General features: G+C 37.3%; 1 protein-coding gene and 2 non-coding genes across 3 annotated transcripts; all 3 read right to left on the bottom strand.

Annotated features, from left to right (window-relative positions):
- Positions 1-1,468: 1,468 nt before the first annotated feature.
- TRNAE-UUC (transfer RNA glutamic acid (anticodon UUC)) lies at positions 1,469-1,540 on the bottom strand. Its single transcript has one exon. It is a non-coding gene; the product is annotated as a tRNA-Glu (tRNA).
- Positions 1,541-2,176: 636 nt separating this feature from the next.
- On the bottom strand, positions 2,177-2,337 carry LOC130727188 (U1 spliceosomal RNA). Its single transcript, XR_009015216.1, has one exon. It is a non-coding gene; the product is annotated as a U1 spliceosomal RNA (small nuclear RNA).
- A 2,377-nt stretch (positions 2,338-4,714) lies between these two features.
- LOC130722247 (PH, RCC1 and FYVE domains-containing protein 1-like) lies at positions 4,715-15,974 on the bottom strand. Its single transcript, XM_057572924.1, has 9 exons — positions 15,391-15,974; positions 12,815-12,901; positions 11,651-11,740; positions 10,902-10,982; positions 10,296-10,487; positions 8,067-10,205; positions 6,767-6,913; positions 5,456-5,841; positions 4,715-5,230 (listed from the first exon to the last, which is right to left on the bottom strand). The coding sequence occupies exons 1-9, from the start codon at positions 15,475-15,477 to the stop codon at positions 5,098-5,100; spliced, it is 3,342 nt and encodes a 1,113-aa protein (XP_057428907.1). The 5' UTR covers positions 15,478-15,974; the 3' UTR covers positions 4,715-5,097.
- Positions 15,975-16,342: the final 368 nt, after the last annotated feature.

The raw sequence follows: 16,342 nt of genomic DNA, 5'->3' as shown, positions 1-16,342 counted from the left end.
CTTGCCATCAGTTTGACCATCTTCTTGATGTGGAACCTTTTGACATCCCCACTATCCCACATGTCTCAAGTTTTCTTTACCAATTTCTTTATTTAGTTTCTCTCTACCATAACCATCTTCAGTTAATTACCTTCCAGTGAATATCTTCCAGTATGCATTAGGTATCATATTTCCCATCATCAAGGCTGAAGGAGTGAGGCAAACATTCTTCCCGGGAACCTTACCAGCTTTTTATAGACACTCCTGCTAGGTGATGCACCGAGGAGTCGATGAACACTTTCAATGCTTCGTATACTGGATTATTTTCAGTAAATTTTGGCTTCAAACTAAGGCAAAGTTCGATGGATGCAAATGAAATTAACTTATGCCACTAAGAATGAATTTAGTGATGAAAGATTTGACTAATTGGTAGGGGATCATGGACAATCTCCTTTTCTACCAAATCAACAACTGAATTGTTGATAACCTCTGTTCTCAAATTATCAATAGGTACGTACGTTCAGATCATCTTACTCATGACACAAATATTTCTATGGGAAAATCCCTGTCTAATGTATCTAGAAATTTGTAGATAAATTGTACCATAATGAACGAAGGAACAAAATTTCTCTCCTTTTCATAATATTGTCTACAATTTGTAATATAGTTTGGTTCTTGGAAAATATAAAAAATCATGTTAACCGCAAAAGAGAGCAAAATTGGATGAACATGAATGAATCTAACACATTAAATCAAAGCAGTTGTTTAGAGCCAAATCTCTAGTTTCCATCTTGTAAATATGCATAAATCTCTAGGCTGTAGGCAAGAAAAAGAGAATCCTATAAAGAAAAATATTCTAAGATACAACTTTTTGAAACAAGGTTGACCTTAATTAAAAAAGTTGGAACCATGATACTTAGAGAAATAATTAAATTAAATTAAATTCTCTATATTTGGGCTTCTAAGCGTACCATCTTGTCGATGTGGGACCTTTTTACACCGCTATTATCCAACTACATGTCTCATGTGGTTTCCTTTGTGAAGGTGCTCAAACCAAGCAAATAGTTCATGGAAAATTACACTTCATATTGCACAAAGGTTGAGGTTTATTTCTACTGTGAACATTTTTGTAGAATTGTACAATTAGAAGTCCAGTTAAACTTACCAATTAATGAATATCTTTCAGTGTGCATTAGGCATCATATTTCCCATCATGAAGTCTGAAGGGGTGAGGCAAGCATTCTTTAACTGGATGTTTTTCAATGGCTTCAAAAATTAAGGATAAGTTTGATGGATGCAAAGGACACTGTCTTATGCCATAATGCCACTTAAACTAGATTAGTGATAAGGAATTTGAATAGTTCGTAGGATGTCATGGTCAATCTTCTTTCATTATTTTGATGTGTTAACTCTCTTATCTCTATGTAGGCAATCAGCAATCTGTCCCTATTACACAAAATTTACGAAATCAAAAGAAACATGAAAAAAGTTCCATTGCCGGGAATCGAACCCGGGTCTCCTGGGTGAAAGCCAGATATCCTAACCGCTGGACGACAATGGATTTGTTGATGATACAACTCTTCAAACGAACTAAGTACGCATAAATTGTTTCAATTGGTAGAAGTTACTGTATCTTGAGTATTTTGTAGATAGGTTGTATCAATAATATTTTAGTTATACAATTTTTCTGGGACACTATCTTTTTTTTTTTGAAACTAATGAATCCTTTAAGGATGAAAAAAAAAGGGAGAGAACCACCAATATACAAACAGGATTTATTTTTTCTTGAATTGGATTTTTACGTTCCACATATTACAGCCCAATCGTGACCGTATAACTACTAGAGTTTAATTTCTATGCACTGACGGTGTAAAGTTTTTTTACACCGTTAACCAATCAGATTTTTATTAATTGACGTGGCACATTCTTAAAATCTAATTGATCGACGGTGTAAGTGCATCATCCTTTTTCTCTAACTACTAATTGTATATATACTCCTACTAATGAATTTTTTACTCAACATAAGTAGAAGTTTGTTGAAATATTAAAGTGAAATTTATACTTTATTGATAAGTTCCAGAGAAATCAGTAAAATCATGAAGAGTTAAAAATTAGAACTAATTAAACAAACCTATTTTGGGCTTGAAATTTTGTAGCAAAGCACTAATCATTAACGAAAAAAAATTAACTTAATTGAAGGGGGGCCGCGCGAACGCAGGCCCCCACTGCCACAAATTATGACGTAGGCTCCACCACTTGGGTAGACCTTAGGATAGCACCCCTCCGTAGTGCAATGGAGGTCACTACCCTAGACCATGGGCCTTCTTGATCACCCATAGATCCCGTCCAGGTAAGTATGTTGTCCAATGCCACTCACTTCTGTTTTATAACCCAAACCTCCTCACCACTTTGCCTTCTCACCCGATGTGGGATTTGCTGCTGATCTATTATTAACCATGCCATTCATGGTGGATATATATGGTACTGGAACCAGGACAAATCAACTGCAATCCAGAAGCTTCCTGGCTCTCTTCACACTGGTGGAGTCAAGGTTTATACTTCTGATTGAGTTACTTTGTTTGAGTGCTCATGTCCTCTCACCATCAACATTTTGTTTCACTCTAATCTTCCTTTGGAAATTGCTATCTAATGCCAGTTCCACTTCCACCAATGGACAAAGTCTCATACGGTGGTATATATGTGGTCTAGCACTATATTTAATTATATATACCCAAGAAGAATGTAAACATCATGACTAAGTTCCTGATGAGAAGCTATAGAAGTTGAATTAAAAATCATGATTAGAACAATAGAACTGAATAAGTAGCCCAATTTCAAGTGTTCGATCAATCTTGTTTTCTTTGTTTCTTTCCCTGTTTCTCCTCAAATTCCTTTGAACCTTAGAACCGTTGAAGAAGTGCATGAGTATCGATCGATCGGGGTAAGGGAAAGTAAGATTAGGGATTTCTCCTTTTGGTTGCAGAGAAGAACAAAGGCTTCACGATAACAGCCTTCACTTGTGTTCACAAAACAAAAGGAAGTATATGTTAACAAAGATAAAACATGTAAAAGACTTAACAGTATGTGACAATTACCCATTATAACCAGTAATTTTGAGTATTGCACCGTGCAAGACTTAACACATACTTGCATCGTAGAAGCCACCTAAAATGATATGAGGGTTATTATGGACAGTTGGGAAAAAATCACAACAATCAAATTGAACAAAGTACTGGTGGATTCAAGGTTCATACTAGCCCTCATTTCATTTATGTTTCACTCTAATCCTCCTTAGGAAGTAGTTAATGCCGGTGGACAAACTCATACGGTGGCACATATGTGGCCTAAGATTTTACCCAAGAAGGGTGTGTAAACATGTTAATGTTCCTGATGAGATAGAAATAAGAAACACCACCTTGATTAGCAGGAAACTTCACAAATAGAAATATTTTTTTTGAAAGTAACTGATCAATATATTAAGAAGAGCGAGGCAAAGAAGCTAAGACATTAGCATCCACAAGCGGAATAATCTTAGCGGGCATGACTTCAATCCACACAGACCCCGGAAAATAAGACGCATGCGTATATGAAGTGAATTTGAATCATACATAAAAGCTTATCATTTTATCATAATTTTTAGGTTAGGTTTATCCTTCTTTAACACCCGGTACCATACCACTAAGTTTTAGATTTTTGCGGTCAAGTTGTCAAATACATAGTTAAATAGTTCCAGGTATAACCAGTGCAAGCATTCCAAAGCCAAGCCCCATATTTTTGTATGTATAATTTTGTCAAGCGTAGCATCTTTTCAAAGGAGTAATAGAAATCAATTCACCGTATCACGGAGCAACTCTCATCAATGCTCCTTCGGCTCGACCAAAACGATACAACTGTCAACCAGTTATCTTCACAGGTTGCCCAACTATCTTCTGAGCAACCCGCGGCACTGGCGCATAATCCCACTTGCCAGTTCAACAAACATAGAACAACAAAGAAACAAGGGTTGTTGCAACCTCTCCCCAGTCCCCACCCCTTCACAGGTTTGGGAGGATATTTCTATGGATTTTATTACTGGTCTTCCCCCATCTCAAGGTCATTCGGTTCTTTGGGTAGTGGTGGATCGCCTTTCCAAATACAGTCATTTTATTGGATTGCCAGCCAAGTTCACTGCTGAGTCCCTGGCTGCCAGGTTCCTTCTTATCATCTCATCCTGGTAGGTATGTAATTTTGTGCTCAATTTATACTACTCATGCTTGTCATCAGTTTGACCATCTTCTCGATGTGGAACCTTTTGACGACTCTAGTATCCAAGTATCCAACTACATGTCTCAGATGGGAGGCTCTCCCCACATCTACAATCCCAGCAAGAGCATTCAGATCCTTTGTGAAGGTGCTCAAGCGAAGCAAAAGTGACAAAAGACCAAACTCTAGCAAAGTACTGAACAAAGTTTCAGGAGGAAACCTCGTTTTGATTCCCTTGACTTTGAATATTTTTCTTAATGAAATCCAAAATTTATGAAATTATAGTTGGTTTGTAACATGTAGTTCGACTGACATGTCGTCAAATAATGCAATATGATTGCTATGCGAGAGCAGAGAACATTCCATGCATTACAAATAAGAGTTCTCCATTGCATTCATTCTCACATTGCTACATAGATAGGAACAAGAATGATAATGCTACGAAGTAGCAAAAGCACAAGAGAAGTAAAACAACGCATTTGCAGAGACAATATTAACTACTCAGAGCCACCTCTCTCATGGCTAAAGGTATTTTATAACTAGTTTAGAAGAATTAGTTAATGCATTCGTTTATGAACTTTACATTGCAGTTACTTTGAGTAAGAGCCAGCAACCCTAACAAGAATTTACATTTTTCTCACCCTCAACCCGCACACACGGCACATATAGGGAAAAAAATGAAAAGAGAAATCAAATTAAAAAAAAAAAATTGAAAGAAGTGGTGGAATTACAACATCACAATCATATCCTTCTTCTATTCTATTCTATTAGGCCAATCCCAGCTTCCCTCAACACTTAATATCAAATGGAAGCCAAATGTAATTGATAGTACATTCTAGCTTTAACTCCAGGCAAAATATCTCATATACAGGTTAGTCAATGAGCCAGTTCCTCACTCCCAACACCAATACTTGACTTGTCAATCAAGCGCACGTTGTACAGTTCATATACTCTTGCCCGATTCTCAGCCCACCATTGTTCTGCTTGTTTCTCACTAAACCGCTTTCGACTGCATCCACCAATGCAAAGGTTAAAGCCCAGGTTATATAACATGGCCTATGTATGAAATATAACATAATTATCTTAGTTGCTACTTGCTAGTAAAGTCTTTGTTTCCCCATCAGATATTGAATTAAAGGAATGACACTATTTGTATCATACTATACCAAATTTTGGAAAGTAAATAATGAAAGTTGACAAAAACACAACATCAATGCAATAGAGCATTCCATACCTGAAGCGAACTCTCTTAAGATCTATTACATCTCCTGGTAGAGAGGTGAGAGTAATGTATACACCAGGTTCATCTTGCTCAACCCATTCAGTTTCATTTCGAGACTCGTTATCCTTTGTTTTGTACCCATTTCTGCTAGTTGCATTTGATTGACTGTGTTTACCGTGACCTGCACTACGGTTGGTGATAGTGCTTGATCCATTTGAAAGCAACTGGTCATTTGATCCTGTTAAGTCTGACTCTTGGCTTCTTGTTTGAATAGTCAATTGATCAATCGTAGCATTGGTAACGTCATTGGAACCAAGGTCGGAACCAAAGGAAGCAAGAGATGGTGATCTAACATTCCTGGTTGCTCCTATAGGCAGCCTCTCGGCCATGTCCTTCAACTATACAGATCAAGAAACAAAGTGTATGATCAATGAGACTAGTTCTTATACACCTAGTACAAGTCTATAAGACAAGCTTAAATCGAAATCCTCTGGTTTAGTATTGATGCTGGGCCAAACTGTTATGGCTCATTCTTACACTATCAGTGCTAATATCCTAGAGTTATTTTAGGAAATTATATTGCATTATTAAATTTAGGCAGACACTTGTATCAAATCAACGTATGAACTTTATTTTACAAGATTTTCCTAAATTTTAGGCCTATATTTATTTTTCCAGAAGGCTAGTCCTGGTTAATTTAACTCTGGACTAAAAGTCCCCAAGTTTGAGCACTCTAGTATAAGTGTCAACTCTAACACCAAAGAAGAAAGAAACACATTTATTTAAAGAGACACCAACCATCAAGGGAATCATGCTGGTCTCACAAGTGACAATCACATTTATATATCCTCATCTAAAAAACATTCACCTATTAGTCCACCTTCTCTACTGAACTTGTTGAGTTCGACAAGGTGAACCAAACAACTTATGAAAACTTACATAGGCGTAGCATCTGCTTGAATAAGGTTTTTCAAGGAGATAGTAGTTAGGTTCTTTAAAAGGAAAAGGAAAAAGTTAACCAACCACTATTCCGTGTGTGAACCCAGTTCAGGGAAAAACTTTCATATGTGCTAAACTCCATATAATATATGGTTAGTAGTTTTTCCTTTTATTTTTAGAGTAAGATAAAAGAGATATCATTCAATTTGTTAGAGGGAGCTCTAAGTAATCAGTGTACTACAATAGTACTCAAAATTTGTTCTAGTTGAGTGCAAGGAAATAAATTTTTTTCGGTCCATCGTATTTGCATCATGAGTGTGTAAGGGCCTTTTGCCGCAAGGAATCTAGTTTGTTAAACATGGTTCAAGGAATTAGAATTTTTACCTGGGCAGTAAGCGACTTGATCACTTCCTTTGCTGCTTTGCATTTGGCAGTCTCTTCGTTGGCAATTGATATTGCTTCTTTTAGCTGTTTAGTTGTTCTTTCCAACTCAATTTCTTGAAGCTGGGCTTTCCGATTCAAGCTTTCCACCTAAAGTGGGAGAAAACTCATCAGGCTAGATAACCAAGTGAGCAAAGTGGCTTAGAAAAATAAGGGGAAAGGAGGAGAAAGCAATCATTTTCTTTCCCATGACAGTAAAATATAGGTATCATATTTCCAACTGTTGTTTATGAAAAAATGTTTCATAAGTGATCAGAAGAAGCTCTTCCAAATAGATTAACTGAACCATGTAAAAAAAGGTAAGGAAAAGTCCCCAGTTAATTTCTGGATCAACTCAAATTTAACAAAAACCAACCAAGGAATAAAAGTAGGTATCATCAAATGTGTGCACAGCACATTTGATTGTAAGAGACATACTTGCAAGTCACTCTCTAATACACCATTATGTGGTGCAACTCACATAGCTCCCACCAAATACAGAGTGAAACCCATGTCATTTAGTGCACTCCTAGCGAATTTAACCCAATTGTTGCTACTAGCTAAAACTCCTCTGGTTCTCTTGGTTACAAAATCACCTTCCTTTACGTGAAATAAAAGCTTATAAGCAGAATCTAACCACCTTAAACAAGGACTAGCAATGAGCCAAGCTAAGTCAAATCTATAAAAGCTCAAGCTCGGTTTTCATTTTACTAAAGTCGAAATTTTCAAATCAAGCCCGCTCACTAAGTTAAAGAGCCTAGCTTATTGAGCTGTTAGCAAACTGAGTCTTAGACTCTAAGTTCCTGAGCCAGCTTTGATCATGATGGCCCTACCTGAAGTAGTTACATCTTACATGCCACACATACTCTGACATGACAATATTAAAAAGTAAAATCTGCATGGCAATACTAAATCTCTACACATACATAAATTTTAAATTCTTGTGGATTTTGAGACTGTTATTCACCTCTAACCATAACCAGACAATACAGCAAGTAATTAAGTCACTTTCAATTAAAATATGCATTTTACTAGCACCAATTCAAGCTTAATAGCAAACAACTAGTGTCAAACTTCATGCTTGGCCTTTTTTTCCTCATGATGGCTTGGTTGGGCCATTTGGCTATAATCCATAATTCCATTTCCAAAAAGGAAAAAAGAAAAACTAGTTCAAATACAGAAAGGGGTGCCACATTAAAACTATTCAAAAAAAAAATCTCAGAAAGGGTACATCGTCTATCAATGTAGGCATAAAATAAAATACCTGTGATCTTAATTTAACAACCTCTTGACTGAGGCTGTCATTGGTCATCTTGGCATCATCCACGACCATCTTCGGGGATGTAAGTCCTCCCAGCGTTGGGGTTGGAGTAGTTGAACGAGGTGGACTAGGCCGTCTAGATACTGGGGATGTTGACCGGGAAACAATTCTAGATCCAGGAACAGAAGCTGAAAAAAACTTCTTTGATGATCCAAAAACAGGATTAAAAGATTTGGAAATATTCCTTGCTCCCCATTGTGAACCTCCATTTGGAACAGGCGAGACACGGCTACTGTTGAATTCCAATTTCTTATTTTTCTTTGAAGATCTGCTGTCCACTTGATTCAAGGATTCCATTGAAGAGAACCTGCCAATCTGATTATTTGATTTGGAATCCAATTTATCATCCTTACCAACAAACTCAAGTGACCCCTGATTAATACTTCCTCTTCTGCTCATTGAAGACTGAGACGAAGAATCAGTCACTGTAGCTTTCTTTATCTTATTATAACAACTATCACAGACACGATACGGTTTGTTGGGGTTTGGTGCCATTGATGCCTTAACAGACTTCTTACTGCTGCATGAATGGCAAAAAACAAGTCCACAATTATAACAATTGTGGCGTTTCCTTTTGAAATTAAATGGCAGACGGCAACCAGAACACATGGATTGGTCAACACCAGATACCCACTTATGCAGGCATATGGCTGCGGTGAAATTTGTACCACAAGCAATACTTTTGACTTGTTTGTCTTTCAATGCTTCTACTAATGTTGGGGAGTTTTTATCATCAGTATCTCCATGGCCTAAACGACCATTTGCACCCTTACCCCAAGTGTAAACTTCAGTCCTTGAAGTTAAAACCGCAACATGATATGCACCACAAGCTATTTCCTCCACAAAGCTTTTTGAAAGCTTTCCTTCAACACGAGTTGGTAGCTTCCCATCAGCTTTAGGATTTCCTAACTGACCATAGACACAACTGCCCATGGTATAGACATGGCCTGATCTAGAAAGTGCAACAGTCATACTATGACCACAAGCAACCTGACAAAAATTGGGTTCAAGTAGGGCTACAACACAGGTGGGAACAAGTTTGGCTTCCTTGTCACCATGCCCAAGCCGACCTTTGTCTCCATCACCCCAAGTAAACAGCTTCCCTGAAGAGCAGTTGCTGGAACTTGAATTTCCAACCATGACTTCCACAACTGCAGCAGTATGCCAAACACCACAAGCAGCCTGCACAGTGCGAAGACCCTTCAGGGACTCTATTTCTCTTGGAAGGGAAACACTTTTTCGGTCTCCATGACCCAGAACACCAAATGTACCATCACCAAAAGTAAATAATTGTCCCGCAGAGGTTACAACAGCAGTGTGCCATGGACCACAAGAAATAGAAGAAACATGTATGCCCTCCAAGAGGCCATGTACTCTTTTTGGGGCCCAGTGGCTCACCTGATTTCCATGCCCCAGAAGACCATAATTGTAAGTTCCATCACCCCATGTATAAAGATCACCAGAAAGTGTCACAGCACATGTATGATACTCCCCACAAGCTACAAGTTCAATATTTGTACTACTTAGAGATTCAATAAGCTTTGGATGGGGAACATCAGAGTCAACGCCATGCCCAAGCCTGCCTCCTGATTCTTCCCCCCAAGAGAAAATTTCACCTTGTTTGGACACTAAGGCTGCATGTTTACCACCACAAGCAATATTCTGTACATCAAGAACTACTGCCGATTCCAAGGCTTTGGGCAGTAGAGAATCCATTTTAGCATCAAAGCAACTTCCAACTTGGTGAGCTCCACCACCCAAAACACCATCACCTGTGCCTTCCCCCCAAATGAAAACATCCCCTAAGGCATCACCATCATCATGACCAGAACCTTGGCTAGATGAACTAACAGCACTTGATAAACTAACTCGAAAAGCATCCATAGGCATTGTCTTCATGTGACCATGCATGCTATCAGATCCAACTGACGACACAGAGTGGACTGAACCACTGGCAGAATCTGGAGGGAAGAAACCCTTTGGAGGAAGAGGATAATAAATCACATCAGAAAATGCCTTATCCAAACCATTCTTGGGAGGACTTTCATATGGGCTATGAAGAGGAAGATGATCCCCACTATCCTGAATAGAGAAAACAAAAAATTTCAGTGAACATCTTCAACTGAAGTCTAGTCAAACAGGGAGAACATGAAAGGACACATATATTAATACCTTTTGAAAGCTTTCATTACTACCAAATGGAGAATTCAATGGAGAACTTCTAGTGTACGTTCGAGGACTATTAGCTCCAGATGGAATGCCGTCACTTCTTGACTCTGTTCTCCACTTCCGGTTATGACTGCGTGAAATCAATGTTTTCAACCCACTGAACCAAACCTCAGCTTCATCTTTATCCTTGCAAATCTAGTAGAGAAGAAACAGATCACAAGACTTTATTAAGCTTATGCAAACAAAATACCTAAATAATGCTCATAATGTCTATGATAACTGTCCAATCAAAGCAGCAGGCCAAGCATACACCTAAAGAGGGAAAATGACCCATCAATGCAGCATCGGAAAATATTTCCATTTCAAGTTTGTGATTATACAATATTAAGAATGAATTTAAACTAAATTTACTCACAGTTTTAACCATGAATGTAGCACACATTCTTGCCAGTTGCCACAACTCCTTATAGAGATTAACTTAGGTATTTCATTGATAAATTGAGTTGATACATTTCAATCAGATATTGGTTACCCAAGAACTGAAATGACACTTTTCCTATGCAGCACATATGGGTCATTTTCCATAAAGGGAGAATGAGAAATTTATACCAAATCCAGTGACCTATCACTGTAGATAAGTGAAAATGACTGGTATTCCTTCTCAGGCCGTGGATATCTTTGAAAGATAGGCTGAAAAAATAAGGATGTAATCAGTCATAACAGTGACAGATGAGGAAACATTATCAGTTGAGATGCATTCACTGCAGTGGCTCAAAGTCAAGAAAGAAATATGAATGTATTGACAACTAAAGTACACCCATGCTCATGCTCACCAGAACATCTGCATCGTATGACTCTGGTATGTTTTTACAGAAATGACAATTTAATCGAAAAGACAGCAAAGAAGTATATCAGCATTTATATATATTCATGGAAAGAAACAGCATAATAGTTACTATGAGAAAACGACAAAAATTATAGCAAGGGGAAGAGGGATAATGCACATCCCCAACAAATTAAGCATCAGTGGCAATCTGAAATCTCCACTAAAGGGAAACAGCATCCTATAACTCCCATAAACAAGTATATGTTGGAAAAGATTCAAGATAATAACAGAAATAAAGCTTCTAAGTTCTAAGTAGAAAATAGACAGTGAATGACAATTCCTATTTATATATCTCAACTAGGAGCAAAATCGTGAGATCAAAAGAATGCATGCATAAAATGTAATTTTATTAATAGTAAAAATTACAGAAATATCTTACAACAATTAATTATCTAAATACGACATGGCACCATTGGTTAAATCTGAAGCAGTGAAATAGCACCAATGATTATTGTCATTTTAAAGGACTTACCGTTCGTTGTCCAGATATAATTCTAGAAACATTAGTTAGTTTAAGACGTTTCTCTTCTTTTCCTGAGAACCATATCAAGACAGATTCGTCCTGAAAGCAATAGAAAAAATAAACATTTTTTAACTTTTGACAACCAGACAACTTCTGACAAAAGACAATACATGGAAACTATCATCAACCAATTACACCCAAAAGCTTAAGCTCTAAATTGAAGGAACACAAATTATTTTAAATATCTAACATGCTCCCCCAAGCTACAGCCCTTCCGGGTTGATGTGTGCATAATGTGCAAGCTCATTTTGAAAATCAACTATTATTTAGAAGGATCGGGTCAGCAAGGATCAAACTCCTAAATCACTTGATCACATAGACTCCAATAATATGTCAAGACTCAAGATTCAAAAATCCTTAAAACCTAAGCCATTAGATGAAAGCTCGTGAATGGTTATCTAACAATCTTCCTTATGCAAGAGTCCTTTACGCTTAAATCATGAATTATGCATAGCTCTACTAACTTTGTACTGAAATTCAATTTTTTTATTTTGAGAATGGGAGAGGTGTCAGCGATAAAATTCCTGACCACTTGATCAATGAGGCTCTGATAACATGAAATAAAGCAATTACCCCCCCCCCCCCAAGCTAAAGTGGTAAGATGAAGACACAAATGTTTTATATGTAAGATAGAAAAAAAATGGATTGAAGGTGAAGCATAATAAGCCACAATAAAATTATAGCAATAAGAAAATTCATAAGACTTCAAAGCAATGAATGCTAGCAAGCCGATTCTATAAGTAGCCAAATCCCAAATAACCACAGCGTTTAGCAAAGCTTGATATGGTCATAAAGGTAACGGCAGATTTGCTTAAGTCCAAATTTTAATTCTAGTTATGCAGATTAGATTGCTTCCTTTAACAAGAATTAACTATTTTTGGCAAGGCAAAGCTTCCCAAGGTGTCTAACACAGATATAATCAGTCTCATGATTGAGAGAGGACTCCACCCCACCCCCAAAATTTCCATCACGAATGTTACAGTGATGACTGGTGAAACTACATTTAGTGGTTAAGATTTACTCCTCTAACTCTTACATACGAAATTATTTCTCGTATAATACACACACACACACACACACACATATGGCAGAGGGAGGGAGTACAAAACTCACATTGGAAAGCCGGAAGGGGCAAAACTTTGGCTTCCCCCTTCTTCCATACTTGAGCAAGTAAGCCCCTTTCTTCAATGCAGTAATGGCCTGTAGTTCAGATATGAAAAGAAGCATAGTCAGTATAGTCAGCAGCATATTTGGCAACCAAACTACAAAAATAGAATAAATGCATATCAACACATGAAAATTTAAAAGACAACTTTATGACATAATTTACTACAATAAGATCATTATCCAACACTCTTTTCTATTTGGAAATGAAATATTTAGTCCACTACAGAAGCAGCTAGAATCAGAGGGGAATTTTTTTTTAACAACCATGGAACCACTAGTTCTGCAGAAACTGATACTTCTGTCCTGATTTGCTAGTCAGCAGCACCCCTACAAGCAAGGATTCAAGGAGACAGGAAGATTCGCGGAGATGCAGTTGCTCTCCACCTTGGCTATACATAAATACCAATTTCAACATCTAACGAGCAATAGATCCTCAAGAAATTTTAATGTTCAACTTCATTTGCTACAGTGTTGGGTTCCCCAAGGTATAAATAACCCAGATAAAATAACTAGAACCTAACCCTTTTCTGAATAGAATGGGTTGACTATGATATTCAAATGATGTCATTGTATTCTGTCCAAAACCAATTCTTGAAAGGGCCATTTAATTCTAGATCTTTTAAAATGGTTTCCCTTAGAGTCTTTCTTGGCCTACTTTTACATCTAATTCCTGGACTATCCTTCCTCTATTCAACTTTTACGAGTTCTAACTCTAGTCTCTAACAATCTTCTTCTCACCAAGGAAGCACGAAGAATATTAGCCATGATGTATCATAAGTTCATAACTACATCAAACACAGAAAACTTTGTTTTGGACACTTCATAAGTGTTTTACAATTTTTCACTTTTACTTTTGAACCTCTATACCAATTAAGATGGAATATTGCAATAACAGGATACATAACAGCATTACTTTTATATTTACAATGGCTCATTCTAACTTTTAGAATATCAATTCTCTATTGATTTAATATTTTTTGTTTTCATAGTAACTTTATGTGATGTATTATAGTCGTGTTTTGCCAATACTTTCTAGTGTCCCTAACACCCCATGTCAAGTTGTATCCTGTCCCATGTCATATCTGTACTTCTTAGCTTTTCACACGTCTAACCATCTAAGGGAAATTCCATCAATGGAAAATCCTAATACATGTGTGTACCTTATTTTTAGAAGTTGTTGTATTGTTTCTAATACCAATATCCATACTGGATATAATTTCCATATCCACACAACATACTATTTAATAATGTTCATTTAATATATATTATATAACCAAATTTTATTACTAGATCGACACAAAGTGATCTAAGAATAACACCCATTATGTATAATGAAAGATATACTTCTTTATTTTTAAGCTATTTATAAAACATTATATATAACCAAAGAAAAAAAAAATACCCATTCACAAATGTTTGGGAACAGGGAAGCCCCATCCACTCCAGTCAACTCCAATACAGTCACAAGTCACAACTGCTCTGGCTGGTATTGACTACTCTACCTAACATAATAAATCTACTCTATAGATACAAAAACTGGACTGGTTTTTCAAAACTAAGTAACTAAACAAGTAGCTCAATAAGACTTGACATGGTACTGAGGGATCATGACCATCAAACTAAGATCAACCAACAGAAAGAACAAATGTCCCTAAAAACTTTGACAAACATTTGGAAAATGCTTATATTTCATTCTCTCCATACAGAACACTCCAGCAAAATCCATTGCTCTTCTGCAAGTTCATGTCCGTACCCTGATTTATCCACATTAAGATTTCGCGGCGAATTAATTTGCCCAAATCAAAAAGATTCTAAGCAAGCATTGTCCATCCCATCTTCTCCCCCTTTTCTAAGCATTACTAATGAAACCAACCATTCCCACTCACAGAACTAACTCCAAATTTATCCTTTTCCTAATTAGCATAGTAGTTACGAATTTCTTCATGGAAAGATGTTGTCCCCATATAACATACGTACAATGTATAAAATTGATTTAAGCTAATGATACACTCCTAGCTGGAAGTTCAATCAAACTAGTGAAACAAAGTAGCAAGCTGATAGTTACAGGACTTCCATTGACATATCTTGACTGATGCAGATATAATGTAAATCAGGGTTGTTAATGGCGGATCGCGTAGCGGGAAGCCCAAAAAACGCTATTTCAAGCGCTATTGCGGCAAATAGCGGACAATAGCAATGAACCTCCAGGGCGCTACGCTATAGCGCTAATGCGCCGCTATTAACAAGCCTGATGTAAATATGTAACAGCTATCAGTGCAATGGCAAAGTAGCAAACTAGTATTGGAGTTTCTATGGCACCCTTATAAATCTACTACATTTATTAGCATTAATTTTTACTAAAATAGTAATCAAAAGCTTACTTACTAAATATATACATCAGCAAATAGATACTTAAATTGAATTGGAAATCAATCAAATCATGAACTAACCAAGATATACATCAGCAAATAGATACTTAAATTGAATTGGAAATCAATCAAATCATGAACTAACCAAGATACCTGCTCAGTGTCTCTTTCTGCAGTACCAGTTCTGTTAGGATCTGAAGTCGCCGTCGTCGTCATCGTCATGCTATCAGTCCGCGACATCACACGAAACAAGAAGAAAAATCACACACTACTCCTTAGAAACTAGTTCGAAAATCCAAACCCCAATCTCGCAGTTACACTCATTCATTCATTCACCCATTCTCGTGCCCAAATCCCTCCATCCACCCAAAAACTCCCCGAAATCTTCCCCAACCACCGAATTGGCCCACTCCAGAACTTCAAATGCTTCACCCGAGCTCGAATTCAAAGCCTCCACCATGATAACCGAACTCCAATTGACAAGATTGTTACAGCATCTCCGTCATCGTCGTCGCCACCGCAGCGAGCACAATGCTTCGGAAGTTCGCGGCGAGCTCCGGCAATGATGAGCACCGGGAGAAGCTCCTAGGTCAGGATCGTGCGGGAAATGGTGAGAGGAATGTGTGATCTGATTGCGGAAGAGAGAGAAAGTGAGTTTTGTAGAGAGAGAAAGTGTGAGACTGGAAAAGGATAGAAAAGCAATTAGAATTGGAAATGGAGGTTGAGGAAAAGAAAGTGGAGAGAAAATAATGAGATAAGAAAATATAAGTGAAAGGGAAAGGAAATAGAAAAAGTGAAGGGAGGGAAAATGATTGCCCTTGGTGTTGGAGGATATAACGAGTTTGCCACTGTGCCGTGATTTTCAGTTTGATTCGATGAACCAACCTCGTGTTTGGTTGAGGAGGAATTGGAGGACAAGTGGAAAAGAAATTGACTGATATTGAAAGAGATGGATCAAAGGAGGCTCTTCTGGTCGTCGCTGAGTCAATGCTTGCTTACATCAACATCATTAATCTATTTATCTTAAAAAATATCATTTTAGTTCTATTGTTATATTTTATGAAAATGATTTTAATATGTGCCGGTAATCTATATATGGGGACTC

The sequence above is a fragment of the Lotus japonicus genome, chromosome 6 (genome assembly GCF_012489685.1).
Source record: "Lotus japonicus ecotype B-129 chromosome 6, LjGifu_v1.2".
In the NCBI taxonomy this organism is placed as follows: Eukaryota; Viridiplantae; Streptophyta; class Magnoliopsida; order Fabales; family Fabaceae; genus Lotus; species Lotus japonicus.
This window is presented reverse-complemented; position numbering and strand designations above follow the sequence as displayed.

Excerpts from the sequence above, each read along its gene's own strand:
- LOC130722247 (XM_057572924.1), bottom strand. The coding sequence starts at position 15,477 with ATGTCGCGGACTGATAGCATGACGATGACGACGACGGCGACTTCAGAT. Across the intron at positions 6,914-8,066 it reads TTGTTAAATTAAGATCACAG|GTGGAAAGCTTGAATCGGAA; the intron begins GTATTTTATTTT and ends CTCCCACTTTAG. Across the intron at positions 5,842-6,766 it reads TCAAGTCGCTTACTGCCCAG|TTGAAGGACATGGCCGAGAG; the intron begins GTAAAAATTCTA and ends TGATCTGTATAG.